Source organism: Halichoeres trimaculatus, unplaced genomic scaffold (genome assembly GCF_033239565.1).
Source record: "Halichoeres trimaculatus isolate MK-OKI-2021-1 unplaced genomic scaffold, fHalTri1.1 fHalTri1_scaffold_14, whole genome shotgun sequence".
NCBI lineage: Eukaryota > Metazoa > Chordata > Actinopteri > Labriformes > Labridae > Halichoeres > Halichoeres trimaculatus.
Genome location: NW_027437192.1, coordinates 4,612,607 through 4,637,780, shown reverse-complemented (window position 1 = coordinate 4,637,780; position 25,174 = coordinate 4,612,607). Strand labels below are relative to the sequence as shown.

At 42.8% G+C, this 25,174-nt stretch overlaps 2 gene segments (V, D, J or C); both read right to left on the bottom strand.

Moving 5' to 3' along the window:
* Positions 1–4,366: 4,366 nt before the first annotated feature.
* On the bottom strand, positions 4,367–7,222 carry LOC141803289 (Ig kappa-b4 chain C region-like). The segment is given in 3 exon segments: positions 4,367–4,963; positions 6,165–6,303; positions 7,175–7,222. Coding segments are annotated over 3 exon segments (510 nt in total).
* A 7,908-nt stretch (positions 7,223–15,130) lies between these two features.
* The window catches only part of LOC141802778 (Ig kappa chain V-III region MOPC 63-like), a 35,046-nt gene continuing 25,002 nt past the window's right edge, over positions 15,131–25,174 (bottom strand). Inside the window, 2 exon segments of the V gene segment in view lie at positions 15,131–15,545; positions 16,640–16,673. Coding sequence covers positions 15,223–15,545; positions 16,640–16,673 — 357 coding nt within the window.

Here is a 25,174-nt window from a genome sequence, read left to right as displayed (position 1 = left end):
TGTTTATTATTCCAGCAGCTACGGCCACTACTTACACTGGTACCAACAGAAAGACGGAGAAATTCCTAAACTGCTCATTAAGTTTGCTAGCACTCGACAATCCGGGATATCAAGTAGTTTTTCAGGCAGTGGATCCGGATCAAACTTTGCTCTGACCATCAGTGGAGTCCAGACTGAAGATGCAGCATTTTACTACTGTCAGTGTGAACATAACATCAACAGTCAGTGGGTGTTAGCACAGTGAAAAAGTGTCGTACAAAAACCTCCCTCAGTCAAACTTAACAGAAACTGAACTGACAGCTGCAGCTGGAAGCTTCAGCAGAGACTGACACACTTCACTGAGGACAAACATTCTCTGAAAACAAGAAAACAGTTTATCTCATATATGTTTCGTGATAAACTATCATAAACATTGACAAATAAAATATCTTAATAATTCATCATCTGTTCATTCAATGTAGATATTATTTGTAGTCTCAGGTCCTTTTTGAACTTAGAGTCAAAACTTCCAAACTGCATCTTTGCAGATAAACTCTTTCTCAGCAGAGACAGAAAACTTTACTGTCAGTATGAACTCTTCATAGGATCCAGTCATCAGTACAGTTTGTTTAGCTTATGCTAACTGTGGTCGGTAGCTGCCCTCTGTAAACTCAATGACCTTCAGAATAAAAGCAGAGCTTCATTTAATCAGATCATAAGATCTGTGTGTTTGGAGATGAGCCTGTGTTTTACAGCTCAGTCTCCTCCAGCCTTCAGTCAGTATCTGATCCAGTCGGTGATCAAAGCCCATCCCTCCTACAGTTTCTACGTTACAACATTTAAGATTATCCTCAAATTCACTTTGAAAAGGGATTTCTGGAATCACTCGACATATTCCTCAAGAGAGACCTGATGAGGTTACGTTTCAGCATGTTAATGATGTGATTTAGCCGACACAGTCCTCCAGAAAATGAACATGAAGACAGATTTAAATCATCAGTATTAGACAACTTAGTAAACTTTAGCTACTGATAAGGATTAAATAAACAGTTTTAATAATCAAACTTAAAATATATTTGTTAAATATTTAGAGAAAGGCTTAAAAGTTCTTATTATGGCTCTCCACCATTTCTCAGAGAGGTGTTGTTGACATCCGTGAAAATAACTCATCAATAGACCAGATTTAATTTGTGCTGCAACAATTCAAAACTGAAGAAAACTGAACTGACTTCATAAAGAGAGCAGGACAAACCACTGCTCTGTTTTATAAATTAATAAAGGACAACAAAGAAATGGATCCAATGAAAGTCATTTAGTAAAAATACCTGGAATTTGTTTTTTATTTGGTCTGACCAATGAGTAAAAAATGATCCACTGAGATGAATCATTTCCATAGAGAGAGTTTGCATCAGCAGCAGCATGCTCCAGTGCTCTGGGAGAGTTTATAGTCCTGAGAGTTGAACACTGGAAGACTGACAGCTGTCCTTCATCACAACACAAGACACACAAATCCTCCTCCTCCTCCTCCTCCTCTTCATCATCAAAACATGACTGTGAGCTGCGTCCTCATCTGGACTCTCCTCTGCTGCTGCTTCACAGGTAAAGTCCAGAGAATCAAAGTCCTCTCCTCTATCAACATCCGTCCCTCTGAAATGAAGCCCACAAAAGCCTGACTCTGCTTTCTGTTTTTGTCTCTGTATCCTCAGAGTCCAGAGGACAGGTCACAGTGACTCAGCCTGCAGCAGTCAGCTCCAATCCAGGAGGGACCATCACCATCCCATGTACCATTAGTCAGAATGTACATGTTTGGAATAACCATCAGCTTTTAGCCTGGTACCAGCAGAAGGATGGAGAAACTCCCAAACTGCTCATTTACTGGTCTTCCACTCAACAATCAGGGACTCCAAGTCGTTTTTCAGGCAGTGGATCTGGATCAAACTTTGCTCTGACCATCAGTGGACTCCAGACTGAAGATGCAGCAGTTTACGTCTGTCAGAGTGAACACTGGATCAGCGGTCAACTTGTGCTCACACAGTGAAAAAGCGTCGTACAAAAACCTCCCTCAGTCAGACTGAACAGAAACTGAACTGACAGCTGCAGCTGGAAGCTTCAGCAGAAACTGACACACTTCACTGAGGACACACTTTATGCTGATGATATCCAGTTCCTCATATCAAACTCTCATTTCGTCTGATTCTCTCCATAATGTCTCCATCATTCATTAAAGCAGAGCTTTTCAGAGTAAGGTCTGGAAGAAGTCAGGGCTCCATTGCTGTGATTGTCTCATTATTATGGTGGTAGTTGGCAGCATTAGAGTCAAACACACATTTGGAAACAGCCAGTCGACCCAAAGCCATGAACTCCAATGGTCCTCTGACTCATGGTCAAACTACAGATGAAGTAAAAACAGAGAAGTGCAGAAAGTGAAATCCTCTGAACACATGAACATTTCCATGTTGACAGTAGAGACAAACTTTAAAGTGATTTATAGAAAATCATCTGGTTGGTGTTGTGCATGAACTGAACTGCTTGGTTAAAAACTCATGGGTGGGAATGTGAGAGCAGTTTACTCCTGAGGCAATGAACGGCTGCTCACAATCCAAGAGGTGCTGAGAAATGCTGAGGAAGATGTTTGATGGCAAAAGGAGTCAGATCTACTTCAACACAGTCAGTACAGTTAGCAGCAGCAGTCCATGTGATCCTGACGGAGGCTTTGAACATTTGCTGGTGTTACGTATCAACAAGTCTGGTGACGTGAAGGACAGGGGTCACAGACAGGAAACTAACAAAAGAAAATCTGCACCTTAAAAAAAAACAAAAACAAGAACTTTTGGTCTAAAATGTGGAGTGGAGGTTTCACTCTCCACAGTCAACCACTAAATCTACTGAGAGAGTCAACAAACTAAAGGAAAAAGGCCTCAAAAAAAGTGAAGTCGCTTGGTGGGAAGATAACAACTGTGCAAAAAGAAAATCTCCTTAGAGATCGACCCTCACATTTCTCTAAAAAATATCCTCATTCCCTCAACAAACACACTCAAACTTCTAAAACACTCATCACAAACCAAGAGAAACCAACTGAAGGTGTTGGATCTCTGGTGTCACACACTAACTGAGGGAAAGAGCCTCCTCTTATAGACTCCCCAGGCTGAGGAGCAGCAGCTGGGAGCACTGAGGACAGGTGAGCTGAGTGAGAGCTCGTTAGGAGAGCAGGAGGTCACAACACACCTCCTTCTGTTACAATAAAGCATTTAATTAGTTTCTCCCCAGTGTGTGTTGTGTGATGGGGTAAATGGTTTTCAAAGCTAAAACTTCCATCAGTCACTAAAAGGTTTCTAACCATACACCCACTGATCCACTGACATGAATCATTTCCATAGAGAGAGTTTGCATCAGCAGCAGCATGCTCCAGTGCTCTGGGAGAGTTTATAGTCCTGAGAGTTGAACACTGGATGACTGACAGCTGTCCTTCATCACAACACAAGACAGACAAATCCTCCTCCTCCTCCTCCTCCTCCTCGTCTTCATCATCAAAGCATGACTGTGAGCTGCGTCCTCATCTGGACTCTCCTCTGCTGCTGCTTCACAGGTAAAGTCCAGAGAATCAAAGTCCTCTCCTCTATCAACATCCGTCCCTCTGAAATGAAGCCCACAAAAGCCTGACTCTGCTTTCTGTTTTTGTCTCTGTATCCTCAGAGTCCAGAGGACAGGTCACAGTGACTCAGCCTGCAGCAGTCAGCTCCAATCCAGGAGAGACCGTCACCATCTCATGTACCACCAGTCCAAATGTGTATTATGACAGCAATGGCCACTACCTTGCTTGGTATCAACAGAAGGATGGAGAAATTCCTAAACTACTCATCAGGCTTGTAAGCAGTAGACTATCAGGGATATCAAGTCGTTTTTCAGCTAGTGGATCTGGATCTAACTTTGCTCTGACCATCAGTGGACTCCAGACTGAAGATGCAGCAGTTTACTACTGTCAGAGTTATCACTACATTAACAGTCAGGCTCTGCTCACACAGTGAAAAAGCGTCGTACAAAAACCTCCCTCAGTCAGATAAAGAGGAAGTGATCTGAATGAACAGCTTCATGAACTCTCAAACACTTGATATCTATTTAATAAAGCCTCATATTTCTGATGAATCACATTAATCCACATACACACTCTTCTCCTGTCAGCATTTCTGCTGCAGTTACTGGGTCAGCTCAAAAACCAGAGCTGAAAGTTTTATTAAATTTCTCTTTCAAATATGATTTGGATCAGTTTGTGTCTACTTTATACAGATGATACTCTGATTTATAACCCAACGAGAGCCATCTCATGTTTTCAGAGTTTAAACTGAAGAAACTCGAGGACATAACATCTGGATCTTCATGAAGGTTTGTTATCAGACAGGAATTGTTGGAGTTTGGACGTCACCTTACTTTGACTAAAGCTCTGAATATCTGACAGGAATGAAATGAGGTGAAAACACAGATCACTTTAATGATCAACAGGATCAAATCTTTATTCTCTGAAAAGACTGAATCCATCAGCAGAAGGAGAAACATTGAAATGTTGAAAGATGAAACGTGATGATAGAAAGAGAGAAGCAGAGACAGAGAGTTTAGACTGAGAGCAGAGAACAAACAGAATCAGGGCCCAGTCCATCACATCAGGACTAGAGACACTGGTCTCTGATCAGAGTCTCTGAGACCGGAGCCTGGCAGCCCTGGGTGGCCTCACAGGTCACTGAGGTCACCTTCTCCCACTGGTCTGCAGGGAGCCTCAGGGTGCTGCTCCAGCTGTATACACCGTCCTTCTCCAGCACAGCAGGGCTCCTGCTCTGCTCCCAGCTGATGCTGCTGCTGCCGTCCACCTTCCAGGCCAGACTCCAGCCTGAGGGGAAGCCCTTGTTGGCCAGGCACATGAGCGTGGCCTTCCCTTGCTGCTGCAGCTCCTCTGTGGAAGGGGGCAGCAGCGTCAGGGTGGGACGGACATCACCTAGGAGGGACAAAGCAATCAGCTTAGAGGACAGGGAGCACACAGCTGTCAATCAGCCAGCAGACACTGACACAGCTTTAATGTTCAACCTGGAATTTGTGCTTGAAGGAGTTTCTGTCAGATGTTGTTTCTGCTCCAGCACTCACTCACTCACTCACTCACTCACTCACTCACTCACTCACTCACTCACTCACTCACTCACTCACTCACTTGCTCACTCACTCACTCACTCACTCACTCACTCACTCACTCACTCACTCACTCACTCACTCACTCACTCACACATTGTTTCACTTCCCTTTAAGAAGCCTCTCATGCATATCAGCACAGAGACACTCATCATACACAAGCAGCTCAAACACAGCAAACTACACTGACAATGACAGAGAGCAGAGAAAAACTGGACTTGATGTCAATCAAAAAGACAATCTGCTTCAAAAATCGTATCTCAAGTCACATTCCACGCAAAAAGAGAGCCCCGATTTTTTTCCTCTCCACTTTCTTCAAAGTCTTCAAAGCTCCAAATGAGATCAATCTTTTTCAAAGCTCTCACTGCAGGCTCCAAAAGGGAGAGAAACATAGAAACAAGTCAATATTCTTTGGATCAACTTCAAGCTTTTTCACTTTCTTCAACTGATCAGGAGAATGAGTCCAAATAGGCTCAGTGTAGCTGTCCTGAATGAAGCTCCATGACACAGAAAGAAGGATTGAAAAATCAATGATTAAAGAGCCCAAAGTGAAGAGAAAAGCTTCAGTTAGCAAACAGAATGGAAACATTTCTTTGCTCTTAAAGATGAAGTCTTTAAATAGAAACTTACTTCCAACATGCAGTCTGGTTCCTCCACCAAACGTCCACCACAGTGATACAAAGTCATTGAGGCGCCGTACAAAAACCTCTGACTGTAGAGAGACACAGCTCTCTGACTCTGACTGAACTAAACCTACCATCACCTAAAGATACAACTCTACCAGAAGAATGGAAACAAGTTGGACTGATTCACATTTTCTCTCCATAGATATGACTTTAAAAACACTTTGTTCTTTCTAAAAACCTGCATCCTTTCAACTCCACTTTGTCTACTTTATCTGGAAAACATGGGTTTGAAAAAAGAAATGAAAGCAAATGTTATCCTCAGTCTTCAAGAGGAAGAATAGAAAAAAAGAAGTTCCTGATGTTCAAAAAGACAAATATTTGACTTACTTCCAACATCCAGTCTGGTTCCTCCACCGAACGTCCACCACAGTGATACAAAGTCATTGAGGCGCCGTACAAAAACCTCTGACTGTAGAGAGACACGGCTCTCTGACTCTGACACAAACAAAGTCTCCTCAATCACTCTCTGTCTCAAAGAATCATTAGAAAAAATAAAAATGAAACTCAAAAAACAGCATTTGTTTCCTTTAATTATTGTTTTTTTTAATTTACTTTGACAAACTGTGAATTAATGAAACAGACATTTGTCAAAATTCAACCAGAGGCCTGAATATAGAAGTTGAAATAAAGTGTCAATAAAAGTCGTCTTATCAACAGTTCAATGAGTAAATTCATCATTATAAATAACCAAATGAGAAACAGAAACTAGAAAAGCAATCTATAAAGAAATAGCGGTGTGAATGCAGAATGCTGGATCAGCTTGTGCTAAACTGCTAATGCAGAGTGCTGAAGGAGCCTGTCATGAACTCTTAGATGAAATGAAATTAATGGATGTTTAAATGGATTGGATAAATAAATTCAAAAGTTAAATTGTCTGAATTTGTTCAAAAATTAAAGGAATGAATTAAATCTAAAGGAACATCAGTGGAAATAATGATCTGACTGAGGGAAAATGGAAGTCTGACCTTGAAAATGCTGTATAGGTGTGATACTTTGTGTCGTGTATGTGTGAGTTTAATCATGTAAACCTGTCAGCTGAGGTCCATCTGAAGCCAGATGTTGCCATGGTGATCACTGTTTACTAACTGCCATCAGAGAGCTGTTGGAGTTTGTTGATTACCAAGACTTAACCACTGAAATCATGGTCTCAAACTGCATGGAATCGTAACTAAACCATAGGTGCGATCTGAAAAATGACGGGACCGTGAGAGTCCTGAGACCCTGAGGAAGATGTCCATGTCAGTTTTATGTCAGTAGACCCAGAAATGTGGTCATGACAGCGAGAGACAGATGAGTGATTCTCCACTGATATCTGAGAAAGACCCTCAGGAATTAACATTGGAGTAGATGGGGGCTGTTGCTGAGTTTTCCAGACAGTTGGCCATTTTGTGGTGAGGGGCTTCATCCTGTTGCTTTAAAAAACACTTTGTCAGACACAAGACAAGATTTCCTACATTTTGATTACTTATGTGTTGATAGCTCAAAACATGTGGCGAAAGGGGCAGTTTTCCCAGAAAGTTTCCAGGTTTTGTCTCCCCGTCTCCCCACTCTGTGGTTTGAATCTCCCACTCTGATCTGGAACATTCTGTCCAATATACACCAATGTTAAATGGATCGTAGGGCTGAAAAGCATCATGACCTTCGAAGGGTCATTGTGAAGAAACTATGAATGCTAGGAAGAATTTGAAACCTACTGAATAAAGCTGACAGATAGCTGATTAGTTTGAACTTTGAACTAAGTTTCTAGCTGAATGTTTGACTGAAAGAGAATGCTTTAAAGCAGGCAAAAAAATGTCCTGAAGGAAGAAAATTTTGAAAATTTCCCATTCATCTCTGTAGTACCAAAATGATGTAAAACTTGAAATATCTCTGAAAAATTGTGAAAAGGTCATGAAACATCATAGCCCCCATGTCCTAAATGAGTCACACATTTTGAAGTTTGAACTGTGAAAATCGGTTGAAGTTTGTAGAAGGAGTAGCGGACAAAAAAAATGTGCTGCATTCACAGCAATAAAAACCATCACTAGACAACAGATACGAGGAAAAACAAAAACACAAGTCTCGAATGCAAACAAACTAAGAAAAAAAAGGAAACACAGTTTCCTCAAAGAACAATCCAGAATGATTGTTGGATGGGATCTGGGAAAAAAAAAGTCCAAATGAAGACCTGATGTCCTGCACACAGTAACTTGTGTCTCTTTAAGTTCTAGTTTAATCTCTATCCCAGCAGCAGCCATGTGAGGTGCTTCATCCTGTGAACTCAAAGATCATTCAGTTTCTCGTTTTTAAAAAGACACACTTCTTCCCCTGCTGCTCTTTGATGTCATGGTTCTGAGACTGGCTGCTGCAGGTCTAGACCTGTGCTCTGCTTTAAATGTTCTGGTCCTGGTCCTGATGCTGGCCTAAGGCTCTCCTCTCACAGTCAGACTCTTCACTCACTGTTAAAAATCAATCCAAACACTCCAGAACAACCAACTTTCTACAGGTGAGATCAATGCTGTGAGTTTTTAAAAATGTTAAATAAACAAATCAGAAAAGAGAATTCATCGACGTCATCAGAAAAATCTGAGTCCCTGATGGAGTCAGTCAGAGCATTTCCATAGAGAGAGTTTGCATCAGCAGCAGCATGCTCCAGTGCTCTGGGAGAGTTTATAGTCCTGAGAGTTGAACACTGGATGACTGACAGCTGTCCTTCATCACAACACAAGACAGACAAATCCTCCTCCTCCTCGTCTTCATCATCAAAGTATGGCTGTGAGCTGCGTCCTCATCTGGACTCTCCTCTGCTGCTGCTTCACAGGTAAAGTCCAGAGAATCAAAGTCCTCTCCTCTATCAACATCCGTCCCTCTGAAATGAAGCCCACAAAAGCCTGACTCTGCTTTCTGTTTTTGTCTCTGTATCCTCAGAGTCCAGAGGACAGGTCACAGTGACTCAGCCTGCAGCAGTCAGCTCCAATCCAGGAGGAACCATCACAATCTCATGTAGGACCAGTCAGGATGTTTATTATTCCAGCAGCTACGGCCACTACTTACACTGGTACCAACAGAAAGACGGAGAAATTCCTAAACTGCTCATTAAGTTTGCTAGCACTCGACAATCCGGGATATCAAGTAGTTTTTCAGGCAGTGGATCTGGATCAAACTTTGCTCTGACCATCAGTGGAGTCCAGACTGAAGATGCAGCAGTTTACTACTGTCAGTGTGAACATAACATCAACAGTCAGTGGGTGTTAGCACAGTGAAAAAGTGTCGTACAAAAACCTCCCTCAGTCAAACTTAACAGAAACTGAACTGACAGCTGCAGCTGGAAGCTTCAGCAGAGACTGACACACTTCACTGAGGACAAACATTCTCTGAAAACAAGAAAACAGTTTATCTCATATATGTTTCGTGATAAACTATCATAAACATTGACAAATAAAATATCTTAATAATTCATCATCTGTTCATTCAATGTAGATATTATTTGTAGTCTCAGGTCCTTTTTGAACTTAGAGTCAAAACTTCCAAACTGCATCTTTGCAGATAAACTCTTTCTCAGCAGAGACAGAAAACTTTACTGTCAGTATGAACTCTTCATAGGATCCAGTCATCAGTACAGTTTGTTTAGCTTATGCTAACTGTGGTCGGTAGCTGCCCTCTGTAAACTCACTGACCTTCAGAATAAAAGCAGAGCTTCATTTAATCAGATCATAAGATCTGTGTGTTTGGAGATGAGCCTGTGTTTTACAGCTCAGTCTCCTCCAGCCTTCAGTCAGTATCTGATCCAGTCGGTGATCAAAGCCCATCCCTCCTACAGTTTCTACGTTACAACATTTAAGATTATCCTCAAATTCACTTTGAAAAGGGATTTCTGGAATCACTCGACATATTCCTCAAGAGAGACCTGATGAGGTTACGTTTCAGCATGTTAATGATGTGATTTAGCCGACACAGTCCTCCAGAAAATGAACATGAAGACAGATTTAAATCATCAGTATTAGACAACTTAGTAAACTTTAGCTACTGATAAGGATTAAATAAACAGTTTTAATAATCAAACTTAAAATATATTTGTTAAATATTTAGAGAAAGGCTTAAAAGTTCTTATTATGGCTCTCCACCATTTCTCAGAGAGGTGTTGTTGACATCCGTGAAAATAACTCATCAATAGACCAGATTTAATTTGTGCTGCAACAATTCAAAACTGAAAAAAAACTGAACTGACTTCATAAAGAGAGCAGGACTAAACACTGCTCTGTTTTATAAATTAATAAAGGACAACAAAGAAATGGATCCAATGAAAGTCATTTAGTAAAAATACCTGGAATTTGTTTTTTATTTGGTCTGACCAATGAGTAAAAAATGATCCACTGAGATGAATCATTTCCATAGAGAGAGTTTGCATCAGCAGCAGCATGCTCCAGTGCTCTGGGGGGGTTTATAGTCCTGAGAGTTGAACACTGGAAGACTGACAGCTGTCCTTCATCACAACACAAGACAGACAAATCATCCTCCTCCTCCTCCTCGTCTTCATCATCAAAACATGACTGTGAGCTGCGTCCTCATCTGGACTCTCCTCTGCTGCTGCTTCACAGGTAAAGTCCAGAGAATCAAAGTCCTCTCCTCTATCAACATCCGTCCCTCTGAAATGAAGCCCACAAAAGCCTGACTCTGCTTTCTGTTTTTGTCTCTGTATCCTCAGAGTCCAGAGGACAGGTCACAGTGACTCAGCCTGCAGCAGTCAGCTCCAATCCAGGTCACTCTGTCACTATCCCATGTACCATTAGTCAGAATGTACATGTTTGGAATAACCATCAGCTTTTAGCCTGGTACCAGCAGAAGGATGGAGAAACTCCCAAACTGCTCATTTACTGGTCTTCCACTCAACAATCAGGGACTCCAAGTCGTTTTTCAGGCAGTGGATCTGGATCAAACTTTGCTCTGAGCATCAGTGGAGTCCAGACTGAAGATGCAGCAGTTTACGTCTGTAAGAGTGAACACTGGATCAGCAGTCAACTTGTGCTCACACAGTGAAAAAGCGTCGTACAAAAACCTCCCTCAGTCAAACTGAACAGAAACTGAACTGACAGCTGCAGCTGGAAGCTTCAGCAGAAACTGACACACTTCACTGAGGACACACTTTATGCTGATGACATCCAGTTCCTCATATCAAACCCTCATTCCCTCTGATTCTCTCCATAATGTCTCCATCATTCATTAAAGCAGAGCTTTTCAGAGTAAGGTCTGGAAGAAGTCACGGCTCCATTGCTGTGATTGTCTCATTATTATGGTGGTAGTCGGCAGCATTAGAGTCAAACACACATTTGGAAACAGCCAGTCGACCCAAAGTGATGAACTCCAATGGTCGTCTGACTCATGGTCAAACTACAGATGAAGTAAAAACAGAGAAGTGCAGAAAGTGAAATCCTCTGAACACATGAACATTTCCATGTTGACAGTAGAGACAAACTTTAAAGTGATTTATAGAAAATCATCTGGTTGGTGTTGTGCATGAACTGAACTGCTCAGATTAAAAACTCATGGATGGGAATGTGAGAGCAGTTTACTCCTGAGGCAATGAACGGCTGCTCACAATCCAAGAGGTGCTGAGAAATGCTGAGGAAGATGTTTGATGGCAAAAAGAGTCAGATCTACTTCAACACAGTCAGTACAGTTAGCAGCAGCAGTCCATGTGATCCTGACAGAGGCTTTGAACATTTGCTGATGTTATGTATCAACAAGTCTGGTGACGTGAAGGACAGGGGTCACAGACAGGAAACTAACAAGAGAAAATCTGCACCTTAAGACAAAACAAAAACAAGAACTTTTGGTCGAAAATGTGGAGTGGAGGTTTCACTCTCCACAGTCACTAAATCTACTGAGAGAGTCAACAAACTAAAGGAAAAAGGCCTCAAAAAAAGTGAAGTCGCTTGGTGGGAAGATAACAACTGTGCAAAAAGAAAATCTCCTTAGAGATCGACCCTCACATTTCTCTAAAAAATATCCTCATTCCCTCAACAAACACACTCAAACTTCTAAAACACTCATCACAAACCAAGAGAAACCAACTGAAGGTGTTGGATCTCTGGTGTCACACACTAACTGAGGGAAAGAGCCTCCTCTTATAGACTCCCCAGGCTGAGGAGCAGCAGCTGGGAGCACTGAGGACAGGTGAGCTGAGTGAGAGCTCGTTAGGAGAGCAGGAGGTCACAAAACACCTCCTTCTGGTACAATAAAGCATTTAATTAGTTTCTCCCCAGTGTGTATTGTGTGATGGGGTAAATGGTTTTTAAAACTAAAACTTCCATCAGTCACTAAAAGGTTTCTAACCATACACCCACTGATCCACTGACATGAATCATTTCCATAGAGAGAGTTTGCATCAGCAGCAGCATGCTCCAGTGCTCTGGGAGAGTTTATAGTCCTGAGAGTTGAACACTGGATGACTGACAGCTGTCCTTCATCACAACACAAGACAGACAAATCCTCCTCCTCCTCCTCCTCCTCCTCCTCCTCCTCGTCTTCATCATCAAAGCATGACTGTGAGCTGCGTCCTCATCTGGACTCTCCTCTGCTGCTGCTTCACAGGTAAAGTCCAGAGAATCAAAGTCCTCTCCTCTATCAACATCCGTCCCTCTGAAATGAAGCCCACAAAAGCCTGACTCTGCTTTCTGTTTTTGTCTCTGTATCCTCAGAGTCCAGAGGACAGGTCACAGTGACTCAGCCTGCAGCAGTCAGCTCCAATCCAGGAGAGACCGTCACCATCTCATGTAGGACCAGTCAGGATGTTTATTATCACAGTAGCTGGGGCCACTACTTATTCTGGTACCAACAGAAGGATGGAGAAACTCCCAAACTGCTGATTAGGCATACTAGTACTCGAGTATCAGGGATATCAAGTCGTTTTTCAGGCAGTGGATCTGGATCAAACTTTGCTCTGAGCATCAGTGGAGTCCAGACTGAAGATGCAGCAGTTTACTACTGTCAGGGTCAGCATCTCATCAACAGTCAGTGGGTGTTCACACAGTGAAAAAGCGTCGTACAAAAACCTCCCTCAGTCAGACTGAACAGAAACTGAACTGACAGCTGCAGCTGGAAGCTTCAGCAGAGACTGACACACTTCACTGAGGGCACACTTTAAGCTGATGACATCCAGTTCCCAATATCAAACCCTCATTTCCTCTGATTCTGTCCATAAAGAAAAGCAGAGCTTTTCAGAGTAAGGTCTGGAAGAAGTCAGGGCTCCATTGCTGTGATTGTCTCATTATTATGGTGGTAGTAGGCAGCATTAGAGTCAAACACACATTTGGAAACAGCCAGTTGACCCAAAGTGATGAACTCCAATGGTCGTCTGACTCATGGTCAACTACAGATGAAGTGAAAACAGAGAAGTGCAGAAAGTGAAATCCTCTGAACACATGAACATTTCCATGTCAGTACAGTTAGCAGCAGCAATCCTTGGATCCTGACGGAGGCTTTGAACATTTGCTGGTTAATGTTTCAACAAGTCTGGTGACTTGAAGGACAGGGGTCACACAGGAAACTAACAAAAGAAAATCTGCACCTTAAAGCAAAACAAAAACTTTGCATCTAAAAGGTGGAGTGGAGGTTTCACTCTCCACAGTCACTAAATTCACTAAAAGAGTCGACAAACTAAAGGAAAAAGGCCTCAAACAAAAGTGGAGTTGCTTAGTGGGAGGATAACAACTGTGCAAAAAGAAAATCTCCTTAAAGATCAACCCTCTCAAATCTGTAAATACCCTCATTCCCTCAAAACACACACTCAAACTTCCAAAACACTGATCACAAACCAAGAGAAACCAACTGAAGGTGTTGGCTCTCTGGTGTCACACACTAACTGAGGGAAAGAGCCTCCTCTTATAGACTCCCCAGGCTGAGGAGCAGCAGCTGGGAGCACTGAGGACAGGTGAGCTGAGTGAGAGCTCGTTAGGAGAGCAGGAGGTCACAATACACCTCCTTCTGTTACAACAAAGCATTTCATTAGTTTCTCCTCAGTCAGGTTTCTCATGTAATGGGGTAAATGGTTTTCAAAACTAAAACTTCCATCAGTCACTAAAAGTTTTCTGACTGTACACCCACTGATCCACTGACATGAATCATTTCCATAGAGAGAGTTTGCATCAGCAGCAGCATGCTCCAGTGCTCTGGGAGAGTTTATAGTCCTGAGAGTTGAACACTGGATGACTGACAGCTGTCCTTCATCACAACACAAGACAGACAAATCCTCCTCCTCCTCGTCTTCATCATCAAAGCATGACTGTGAGCTGCGTCCTCATCTGGACTCTCCTCTGCTGCTGCTTCACAGGTAAAGTCCAGAGAATCAAAGTCCTCTCCTCTATCAACATCCGTCCCTCTGAAATGAAGCCCACAAAAGCCTGACTCTGCTTTCTGTTTTTGTCTCTGTATCCTCAGAGTCCAGAGGACAGGTCACAGTGACTCAGCCTGCAGCAGTCAGCTCCAATCCAGGAGAGACCGTCACCATCTCATGTACCACCAGTCCAAATGTGTATTATGACAGCAATGGCCACTACCTTGCTTGGTATCAGCAGAAGGATGGAGAAATTCCTAAACTACTCATCAGGCTTGTAAGCAGTAGACTATCAGGGATATCAAGTCGTTTTTCAGCTAGTGGATCTGGATCTAACTTTGCTCTGACCATCAGTGGAGTCCAGACTGAAGATGCAGCAGTTTACTACTGTCAGAGTTATCACTACATTAACAGTCAGGCTCTGCTCACACAGTGAAAAAGCGTCGTACAAAAACCTCCCTCAGTCAGATAAAGAGGAAGTGATCTGAATGAACAGCTTCATGAACTCTCAAACACTTGATATCTATTTAATAAAGCCTCATATTTCTGATGAATCACATTAATCCACATACACACTCTTCTCCTGTCAGCATTTCTGCTGCAGTTACTGGGTCAGCTCAAAAACCAGAGCTGAAAGTTTTATTAAATTTCTCTTTCAAATATGATTTGGATCAGTTTGTGTCTACTTTACACAGATTATACTCTGATTTATAACCCAACGAGAGCCATCTCATGTTTTCAGAGTTTAATCTGAAGAAACTCGAGGACAGAACATCTGGATCTTCATGAAGGTTTGTTATCAGACAGGAATTGTTGGAGTTTGGACGTCACCTTACTTTGACTAAAGCTCTGAATATCTGACAGGAATGAAATGAGGTGAAAACACAGATCACTTTAATGATCAACAGGATCAAATCTTTATTTTCTGAAAAGACTGAATCCATCAGCAGAAGGAGAAACATTGAAATGTTGAAAGATGAAACATGTGATGATAGAAAGAGAGAAGCAGAGACAGAGAGTTTAGACTGAGAGCAGAGAACAAACAGGATCAGGGCCCAGTCCATCACATCAGGACTAGAGACACTGGTCTCTGATCAGAGTCTCTGAGACCGGGGTCTGGGAGCCCTGGGTGGCCTCACAGGTCACTGAGGTCACCTTCTCCCACTGGTCTGCAGGGAGCCTCAGGGTGCTGCTCCAGCTGTATACACCGTCCTTCTCCAGCACAGCAGGGCTCCTGCTCTGCTCCCAGCTGATGCTGCTGCTGCCGTCCACCTTCCAGGCCAGACTCCAGCCTGAGGGGAAGCCCTTGTTGGCCAGGCACATGAGCGTGGCCTTCCCCTGCTGCTGCAGCTCCTCTGTGGAGGGGGGCAGCAGCGTCAGGGTGGGACGGACATCACCTAGGAGGGACAAAGCAATCAGCTTAGAGGACAGGGAGCACACAGCTGTCAATCAGCCAGCAGACACTGACACAGCTTTAATGTTCAACCTGGAATTTGTGCTTGAAGGAGTTTCTGTCAGATGTTGTTTCTGCTCCAGCACTCACTCACTCACTCACTCACTCGGTCACACATTTGTTTCACTTCCCTTTAAGAAGCCTCTCATGCATATCAGCACAGAGACACTCATCATACACAAGCAGCTCAAACACAGCAAACTACACTGACAATGACAGAGAGCAGAGAAAAACTGGACTTGATGTCAATCAAAAAGACAATCAGCTTCAAAAATCTAATCTCAAGTCACATTCCACGCAAAAAGAGAGCCCCGATTTTTTCCTCTTCGCTTTCTTCAAAGTCGTCAGAGCTCCAAATGAGATCAATCTTTTTCAAAGCTCTCACTGCAGGCTCCAAAAGGGAGAGAAACATAGAAACAAGTCAATATTCTTTGGATCAACTTCAAGCTTTTTCACTTTCTTCAACTGATCAGGAGAATGAGTCCAAATAGGCTCAGTGTAGCTGTCCTGAATGAAGCTCCATGACACAGAAAGAAGGATTGAAAAATCAATGATTAAAGAGCCCAAAGTGAAGAGAAAAGCTTCAGTTAGCAAACAGAATGGAAACATTTCTTTGCTCTTAAAGATGAAGTCTTTAAATAGAAACTTACTTCCAACATCCAGTCTGGTTCCTCCACCGAACGTCCACCACAGTGATACAAAGTCATTGAGGCGCCGTACAAAAACCTCTGACTGTAGAGAGACACGGCTCTCTGACTCTGACTGAACTAAACCTACCATCACCTAAAGATACAACTCTACCAGAAGAATGAAAACAAGTTGGACTGATTCACATTTTCTCTCCATAGATATGACTTTAAAAACACTTTGTTCTTTCTAAAAACCTGCATCCTTTCAACTCCACTTTGTCTACTTTATCTGGAAAACATGGATTTGAAAAAAAGAAATGAAAGCAAATGTTATCCCCAGTCTACAAGAGGAAGAAAAGAGAAAGAAAAAGAAGTTCCTGATGTTCAAAAAGAGAAATATTTGACTTACTTCCAACATCCAGTCTGGTTCCTCCACCGAACGTCCACCACAGTGATACAAAGTCATTGAGGCGCCGTACAAAAACCTCTGACTGTAGAGAGACACGGCTCTCTGACTCTGACACAAACAAAGTCTCCTCAATCACTCTCTGTCTCAAAGAGTTTTTAGAAAAAAACAGCATTTATTTTCTTTTATCAATGTTTTTTAGATTTACTTTGACAAACTGTAAATTAACAAAAAAGAAATTTCTCAAACTTCAACCAGAGGCCTGTATAAAGAAATTGAAATAAACTGCCAATAAAAAACGTCTTATTAACAGTTCAATGAGTAAATACATCATTAGAAATAATCAAATGAGAAACAGAAACTAGAAAAGCAATCTCTAAAGAAATTGCGCTGTGATTGCAGAATGCTGAAGGAGCCTGTCATGAAACCTTGGATGAAAGAAAATTAATGGATGGATAAATGGAATGGGTCAATGAATTTCAAAGTCAAAATGGCTGAATTTTTTCACAAATTAAAGGAATGAATTAATTTAATCTTAAAGAACATAAAGGGAAATAATGATCTGACTGAGGGGAAATGGAAGTTTGACCTTGAAAATGCTGTATAGGCGTGATACTTCATGTCCTTATGTATGAGTTTGATCATGTAAACCTGTCAGCTGAGGTCCATCTGAAGCCAGATGTTGCCATGGTGATCACTGTTTACCAACTGTCATCAGAGAGCTGTTGGAGTCTGTTGATTATCAAGACTTTACCACTGAAATCATGGTCCCAAACTGCCTGCAATTGTAACTAAACCATAGGTGCGATCAGAAAAACGACGGGACCGTGAGAGTCCTGAGACCCTGAGGAAGCTGTCCATGTCAGTTTTATGTCAGTAGATCCAGAAATGTAGTCATGACAGCGAGAGACAGATGAGTGATTCTCCACTGATCTCTGAGAAAGACCCTCAGGAATTAACATTGGAGTAGATGGGGGGCTGTTGCTGAGTTTCCCTGACAGTTGGACATTTTGTGGTGAGGGGCTCCATCCTTTTGCTTTAAAAAGCACTTGGTCAGAAGCAAGACAAGATTTTTTACATTTTGTTTACTTATATGTGTTGATAGCTCAAAGTATGTGGCAAAGGGGGCAGTTTTCCCCGGAAGTTTCCAGGTTTTGTCTCCCCCTCAGCCCACTCTGTGGTTTGAATCTCCCACTCTGATCTGGAACATTCCGTCCAACACACACCAATGTTAAATGGATTGTAGGGCTGAAATGCATCTTGACCTTTGGAGGATCATTGTAAAGAAACTATGAATGCTAGGAAGACTAGGAAACCCAATGAATAAAGCCAAAAGATAGACAAATATTTTAAGTTTGAATTAAGTTTTATTGAATTTAAACAAACTAAGAAAAAACAGGAAACACCAGTTTCCTCAAAGAACAATCCAGAATGATTTTTGGATGGGATCTAGGACAATAAAAAAGACTAGATGAAGACCTGATGTCCTGCACACAGTAACTTGTGGTTCTTTAGGTTCTGGTTTCATCTCTATCCCAGCAGCAGCCATGTGAGGTGCTTCATCCTGTGGACTCAAAGATCATTCAGTTTCTCATTTTTAAAGAGACACACTTCTTTCCCTGCTGATCTTTGATGTCATGGTTCTGAGACTGGCTGCTGCAGGTCTGGACCTGTGCTCTGCTTTAAATGTCCTGGTCCTGGTCCTGATGCTGGCCTAAGGCTCTCCTCTCACGTTCAGACTCTTCACTCACAGTTAAAAATCAATCCAAACACTCCAGAACAACCAAGTTTCCACAGGTGAGATTAATACTGTGGGTTCTGAAATGTTAAATGAACAAATCAGAGAAGAGAATTCATCAACATCATCAGAATAATCTGAGTCCCTGATGGAGTGAGTCAGAGCATTTCCATAGAGAGAGTTTGCATCAGCAGCAGCATGCTCCAGTGCTCTGGGAGAGTTTATAGTCCTGAGAGTTGAACACTGGATGACTGACAGCTGTCCTTCATCACAACACAAGGCAGACAAATCCTCCTCCTCCTCCTCCTCCTCCTCGTCTTCATCATCAAAGCATGACTGTGAGCTGCGTCCTAATCTGGACTCTCCTCTGCTGCTGCTTCACAGGTAAAGTCCAGAGAATCAAAGTCCTCTCCTCTATCAACATCCGTCCCTCTGAAATGAAGCCCACAAAAGCCTGACTCTGCTTTCTGTTTTTGTCTCTGTATCCTCAGAGTCCAGAGGACAGGTCACAGTGACTCAGCCTGCAGCAGTCAGCTCCAATCCAGGAGGAACTGTCACCATCTCATGTAGGACCAGTCAGGATGTTTATTATCACAGTAGCTGGGGCCACTACTTATTCTGGTACCAACAGAAGAAAGGAGAAACTCCCAAACTGCTCATTAGGCATACTAGTACTCGAGTATCAGGGATATCAAGTCGTTTTTCAGGCAGTGGATCTGGATCCAACTTTGCTCTGACCATCAGTGGAGTCCAGACTGAAGATGCAGCAGTTTACTACTGTCAGGGTGAACACTGGATCAGCAGTCAACTTGTGCTCACACAGTGAAAAAGCCTCGTACAAAAACCTCCCTCAGTCAGACTGAACAGAAACTGAACTGACAGCTGCAGCTGGAAGCTTCAGCAGAGACTGACACACTTCACTGAGGATACACTTTATGCTGATGATATCCAGTTCTTCATATCAAACCCTCATTTCCTCTGATTCTGTCCATAAAGTCTCCATTCATTCATCAGAGCTTTTCAGAGTAAGGTCTGGAAGAAGTCAGGGCTCCATTGCTGTGATTGTCTCATTATTATGGTGGTAGTAGGCAGCATTAGAGTCAAACACACATTTGGAAACAGCCAGTCGACCCAAAGTGATGAACTCCAATGGTCGTCTGACTCATGGTCAAACTACAGATGAAGTAAAAACAGAGAAGTGCAGAAAGTGAAATCCTCTGAACACATGAACATTTCCATGTTGACAGTAGACACAAACTTTAAAGTGATTTATAGAAAATCATCTGGTTGGTGTTGTGCATGAACTGAACTGCTTCGATAAAAACTCATGGATGAGAATGTGAGAGCAGTTAACTCCTGAGGCAATGAAAGGCTGCTCACAATCCAAGAGGTGCTGAGAAATGCTGAGGACGATGTTTTACAGCAAAAAGAGTCAGATCTACTTCAACACAGTCAGTACAGTTAGCAGCAGCAGTCCATGTGATTGTACCGAGGCTTTGAACATTTGCTAGTTTTATGTTTCAACAAGTCTGGTGATGTGAAGGACAGGGGTCACAGACAGGAAACTAACAAAAGAAAATCTGCACTTTAAGGCAAAACAAAAACAAGAACTTTTGGTCTAAAATGTGGAGTGGAGGTTTCACTCTCCACAGTCAACCACTAAATCCACTAAAAGAGTCGACGAACTAAAGGAAAAAGGCCTCAAACAAAAGTGAAGTCACTTGGTGGGAGGAAAACAACTGTGCAAAAAGAAAATCTCCTTAGAGATTTACACTCTCAAATCTCTGATAAATATCCTCATTCCCTCATTCCCTTAACTCACTTATACTTCCAAAACACTCATCACAAACCAAGAGAAACCAACTGGAGGTGTTGGCTCTCTGGTGTCACGCACTAACTGAAGGAAAGAGCCTCCTCTTATAGACTCCTCAGGCTGAGGAGCAGCAGCTGGGAGCACTGAGGACAGGTGAGCTGAGTGAGAGCTTGTTAGGAGAGCAGGAGGTCACAAAACACCTCCTTCTTTCACATTAAAGCATTTAATTAGTTTCTCCCCAGTCAGGTTTCTTGTGTGATGGAGCAAATGGTTTTCAAAACTAAAACTTCCATCAGTCACTAAAAGGTTTCTAACTGTACACCCACTGATCCACTGACATGAATCATTTCCATAGAGAGAGTTTGCATCAGCAGCAGCATGCTCCAGTGCTCTGGGAGAGTTTATAGTCCTGAGAGTTGAACACTGGATGACTGACAGCTGTCCTTCATCACAACACAAGACAGACAAATCCTCCTCCTCCTCCTCCTCCTCTTCCTCTTCATCATCATCAAAGCATGACTGTGAGCTGCGTCCTCATCTGGACTCTCCTCTGCTGCTGCTTCACAGGTAAAGTCCAGAGAATCAAAGTCCTCTCCTCTATCAACATCCGTCCCTCTGAAATGAAGCCCACAAAAGCCTGACTCTGCTTTCTGTTTTTGTCTCTGTATCCTCAGAGTCCAGAGGACAGGTCACAGTGACTCAGCCTGCAGCAGTCAGCTCTGATCCAGGAGAGACCGTCACCATCCCATGTAGGGTCAGTCAGGATGTTTATCATCACAGCAACTTGGGCCACATCTTGCACTGGTACCAACAGAAAGAGGGAGAAACTCCGAAACTGTTTATAAAGTATGCTAGCACTCGACTTTCAGGAGTATCAAGTCATTTTTCAGGCAGTGGATCTGGATCAAACTTTGCTCTGACCATCAGTGGAGTCCAGACTGAAGATGCAGCAGTTTACTACTGTCAGGGTCAGCATCTCATCAATAGTCAGTGGGTGTTCACACAGTGAAAAAGCCTCGTACAAAAACCTCCCTCAGTCAGACTGAACAGAAACTGAACTGACAGCTGCAGCTGGAAGCTTCAGCAGAGACTGACACACTTCACTGAGGACACACACTTTGATATGAAATAACTACTTACATGGAGCTTCATGAAGTAGGGTGTGTTTTGGCTGGTCTTTCTTTGACCAGGAAAAATTTTTTTAAAGGTGATCTGACCAGACCCCTCAGAGGAGTTGGCATTTAAAGGATACTTGAAAACTTGTATCAGGGTTAATTTTCTGTTTCCCAAATACTTTACTTCCTGTGCACATGTCATCAAAGTGATGAAGACCTTTTCTTTCAGGTGAGAGTGAATCAAATCTCCCAACTCATTTATCATTTCACTTCTGATCTGATGCCCACATAAAGTTTCATGACTCTGACTGTTTGAGCCTGTGAAGTTCCTCAGTTCACCAGTTTACAGAGAATAAAAATCATTAAGATGTTCAGTAGAGTTTAATCAGCTTTAGTTCTTTTGGCGGTGTGGGCAGGAGCCAAGTCCCACATTTCCCCCCGTGTGGACTGAATCTTTACACTTTGGGTTTCACTTGATAATTTGAGTAACTTGAAAAAAAAAAAAAAAACTTTCCACCATGTTCTAAATAAACTATGATGCTCTTTTCGATGAAACCTTTTTATGTTTTAATCTTAAAATAAATCACAGTTAAGATTTCTGAATGCAGATTAAACATAAGATAACCTGTGGACTCCCTTAAAGTAAAGTTACAGCAGAAGAAGCATTTGACTCAGCTTTGAAAAAAAAAAGACTTAATTTGTCTGAAGTTTTACAATGATTGATGCTTGATTCAACTTTGAGCATCATTTCCTCAAATTTTGTAAAAGCAAAACAACATCATCTTACATACAATTATTATGTTATGTTTAAGTATTATTACCTTAAAGGGGTAGTTCAAATGTAAACATAAACATCAGTGGCTTAAAACACCCTGCTGTAATCAGCCAGAGCATTTCCATAGAGAGAGTTTGCATCAGCAGCAGCATGCTCCAGTGCTCTGGGAGAGTTTATAGTCCTGAGAGTTGAACACTGGATGACTGACAGCTGTCCTTCATCACAACACAAGACAGACAAATCCTCCTCCTCCTCCTCCTCCTCTTCCTCTTCATCATCATCAAAGCATGACTGTGAGCTGCGTCCTCATCTGGACTCTCCTCTGCTGCTGCTTCACAGGTAAAGTCCAGAGAATCAAAGTCCTCTCCTCTATCAACATCCGTCCCTCTGAAATGAAGCCCACAAAAGCCTGACTCTGCTTTCTGTTTTTGTCTCTGTATCCTCAGAGTCCAGAGGACAGGTCACAGTGACTCAGCCTGCAGCAGTCAGCTCCAATCCAGGAGGAACCGTCACCGTCTCATGTAGGACCAGCCAGAATGTTCATGGTAATAACCATATAACCTGGCACCGACAAAAGGATGGAGAAACTCCTAAACCGCTTATTTATCATACCAGCACTCGACTTTCAGGAGTATCAAGTCATTTTTCAGGCAGTGGATCTGGATCAAACTTTGCTCTGACCATCAGTGGAGTCCAGACTGAAGATGCAGCAGTTTACTACTGTCAGAGTCTCCATAGCATTAACAGTCAGTGGGTGTTCACACAGTGGAAAAGTGTCGTACAAAAACCTCCCTCAGTCAGACTGAACAGAAACTGAACTGACAGCTGCAGCTGGAAGCTTCAGCAGAGACTGACACACTTCACTGAGGACACACACACTTGTTTTAGACATTACTTTGTGATCCTCCACAGTCTTTAAAATCCTTTCCCACCAAGTCGTCCAGTATGGATCAGTACAATTTGGTTGGGTTGGATCAGTACCGTGCCCCTCTTGATAAGTGGTGTGTCAGCACATGTCAACAGCCGCGTCAGCTACATTATAGTGTGATTTAAACGTGGCAGGGTTATGTGTTGTTCTTTATTATTGCTGTCACACTGAAAATGACAATTTTTTAGACCAATCAACAGACTGAAGTGTATCTAGCTCCACCTTCTGGGGTCAGATTGGTATGTCTGGCACTCCAACAGAGAGGTACCAAGAATAGGCATGGTCGGGGTTGATAATTCTGGGAACCTGTCCGGGTTTTAATCCAAAGAAAATGCCACAAAACGTGTGTCATGTGATTTTTAAATCCAGGTCTGAGTCCATGATCCCGCAGGTTTCTGCTCTAGTCAGTGGTTTTTGACTTGATCATCTGACTGTGTTCTCCATGATTGGCTTTACAATGCTGATAGTGGACTGTGGGGCGCAACTACTCGCAGTCCCAGTTTTGTTTCAGAGTGTCCTTCTACTAGATGGGTTTCCATCCAAGGTTATGAGCCCCATCTACCCATGTTATTTACCCATAGCGCAGGTAATGATGGGCCTGAGCGGCATGCCTCTGGGGCCCACTGCTGCTCCAAGATCCCCTATTGTTTGGCCTGGGACCTACTGGTACCCAGTTACCATGTGTGGCCACGGGGACACACAGTAGGAGTCTTGGTGAGGGAGAGGCTATGAACTGACCTCAGAAGATTTACGCCCTTGGCTTCCTTTACCGAAGTTGGGTTGGCCAGTGGCAGGAACTAAGGGAAGGGGATCACATGCATCTCTCCATACAGCGTCTCTCTAGCATGCTGCACAAGACACATCCCTACACCCTATTAGAAGAGCTCGGAAGAGGCCCAAGGATGGAGTTACCCATAGACACAAAGTAGTCTTTGTTGTTTGGTTCCATTAAGACCACATGAGTCCCGTACCAGAAAGTCCCACCCAGTTCTCCAGTTGGTAATCATGGTGGACTGACTCAAAAGCAGCACTGAGGTCCAAAAGTCCTACAACTAAAACTCTTCCACTGTCAGAGTGCAAGAGGATGTGATTAATCTCCTGAATCAGAGCAGTCTCAGTGAAAACGTCTTCATCTTTAAAAGGTGTTCACTGATCCACTTACATGAATCATTTCCATAGAGAGAGTTTGCATCAGCAGCAGCATGCTCCAGTGCTCTGGGAGAGTTTATAGTCCTGAGAGTTGAACACTGGATGACTGACAGCTGTCCTTCATCACAACACAAGACAGACAAATTCTCCTCCTCCTCGTCTTCATCATCAAAGCATGACTGTGAGCTGCGTCCTCATCTGGACTCTCCTCTGCTGCTGCTTCACAGGTAAAGTCCAGAGAATCAAAGTCCTCTCCTCTATCAACATCCGTCCCTCTGAAATGAAGCCCACAAAAGCCTGACTCTGCTTTCTGTTTTTGTCTCTGTATCCTCAGAGTCCAGAGGACAGGTCACAGTGACTCAGCCTGCAGCAGTCAGCTCCAATCCAGGAGAGACTGTCACCATCTCATGTAGGGTCAGTCAGGATGTTTATTATCACAGTAGCTGGGGCCACTACTTATTCTGGTACCAACAGAAGGATGGAGAAACTCCCAAACTGCTGATTAGGCATACTAGCACTCGACTATCAGGGATATCAAGTCGTTTTTCAGGCAGTGGATCTGGATCTAACTTTGCTCTGACCATCAGTGGAGTCCAGACTGAAGATGCAGCAGTTTACTACTGTCAGAGTGAACATAACATCAACAGTCAGTGGTTGTTCACACAGTGAAAAAGTGTCGTACAAAAACCTCCCTCAGTCAGACTGAACAGAAACTGAACTGACAGCTGCAGCTGGAAGCTTCAGCAGAGACTGACACACTTCACTGAGGACACACTTTATGCTGATGATATCCAGTTCCTCATATCAAACCCTCATTTCCTCTGATTCTCTCAATAATGTCTCCATTCATTCATCAAAGCAGAGCTTTTCAGAGTAAGGTCTGGAAGAAGTCAGGGCTCCATTGCTGTGATTGTCTCATTATTATGGTGGTAGTCGGCAGCACTAGAGCCAAACACACATTTGGAAACAGCCAGTCGACCCAAAGTGATGAACTCCATTGGTCCTCTGACTCATGGTCAA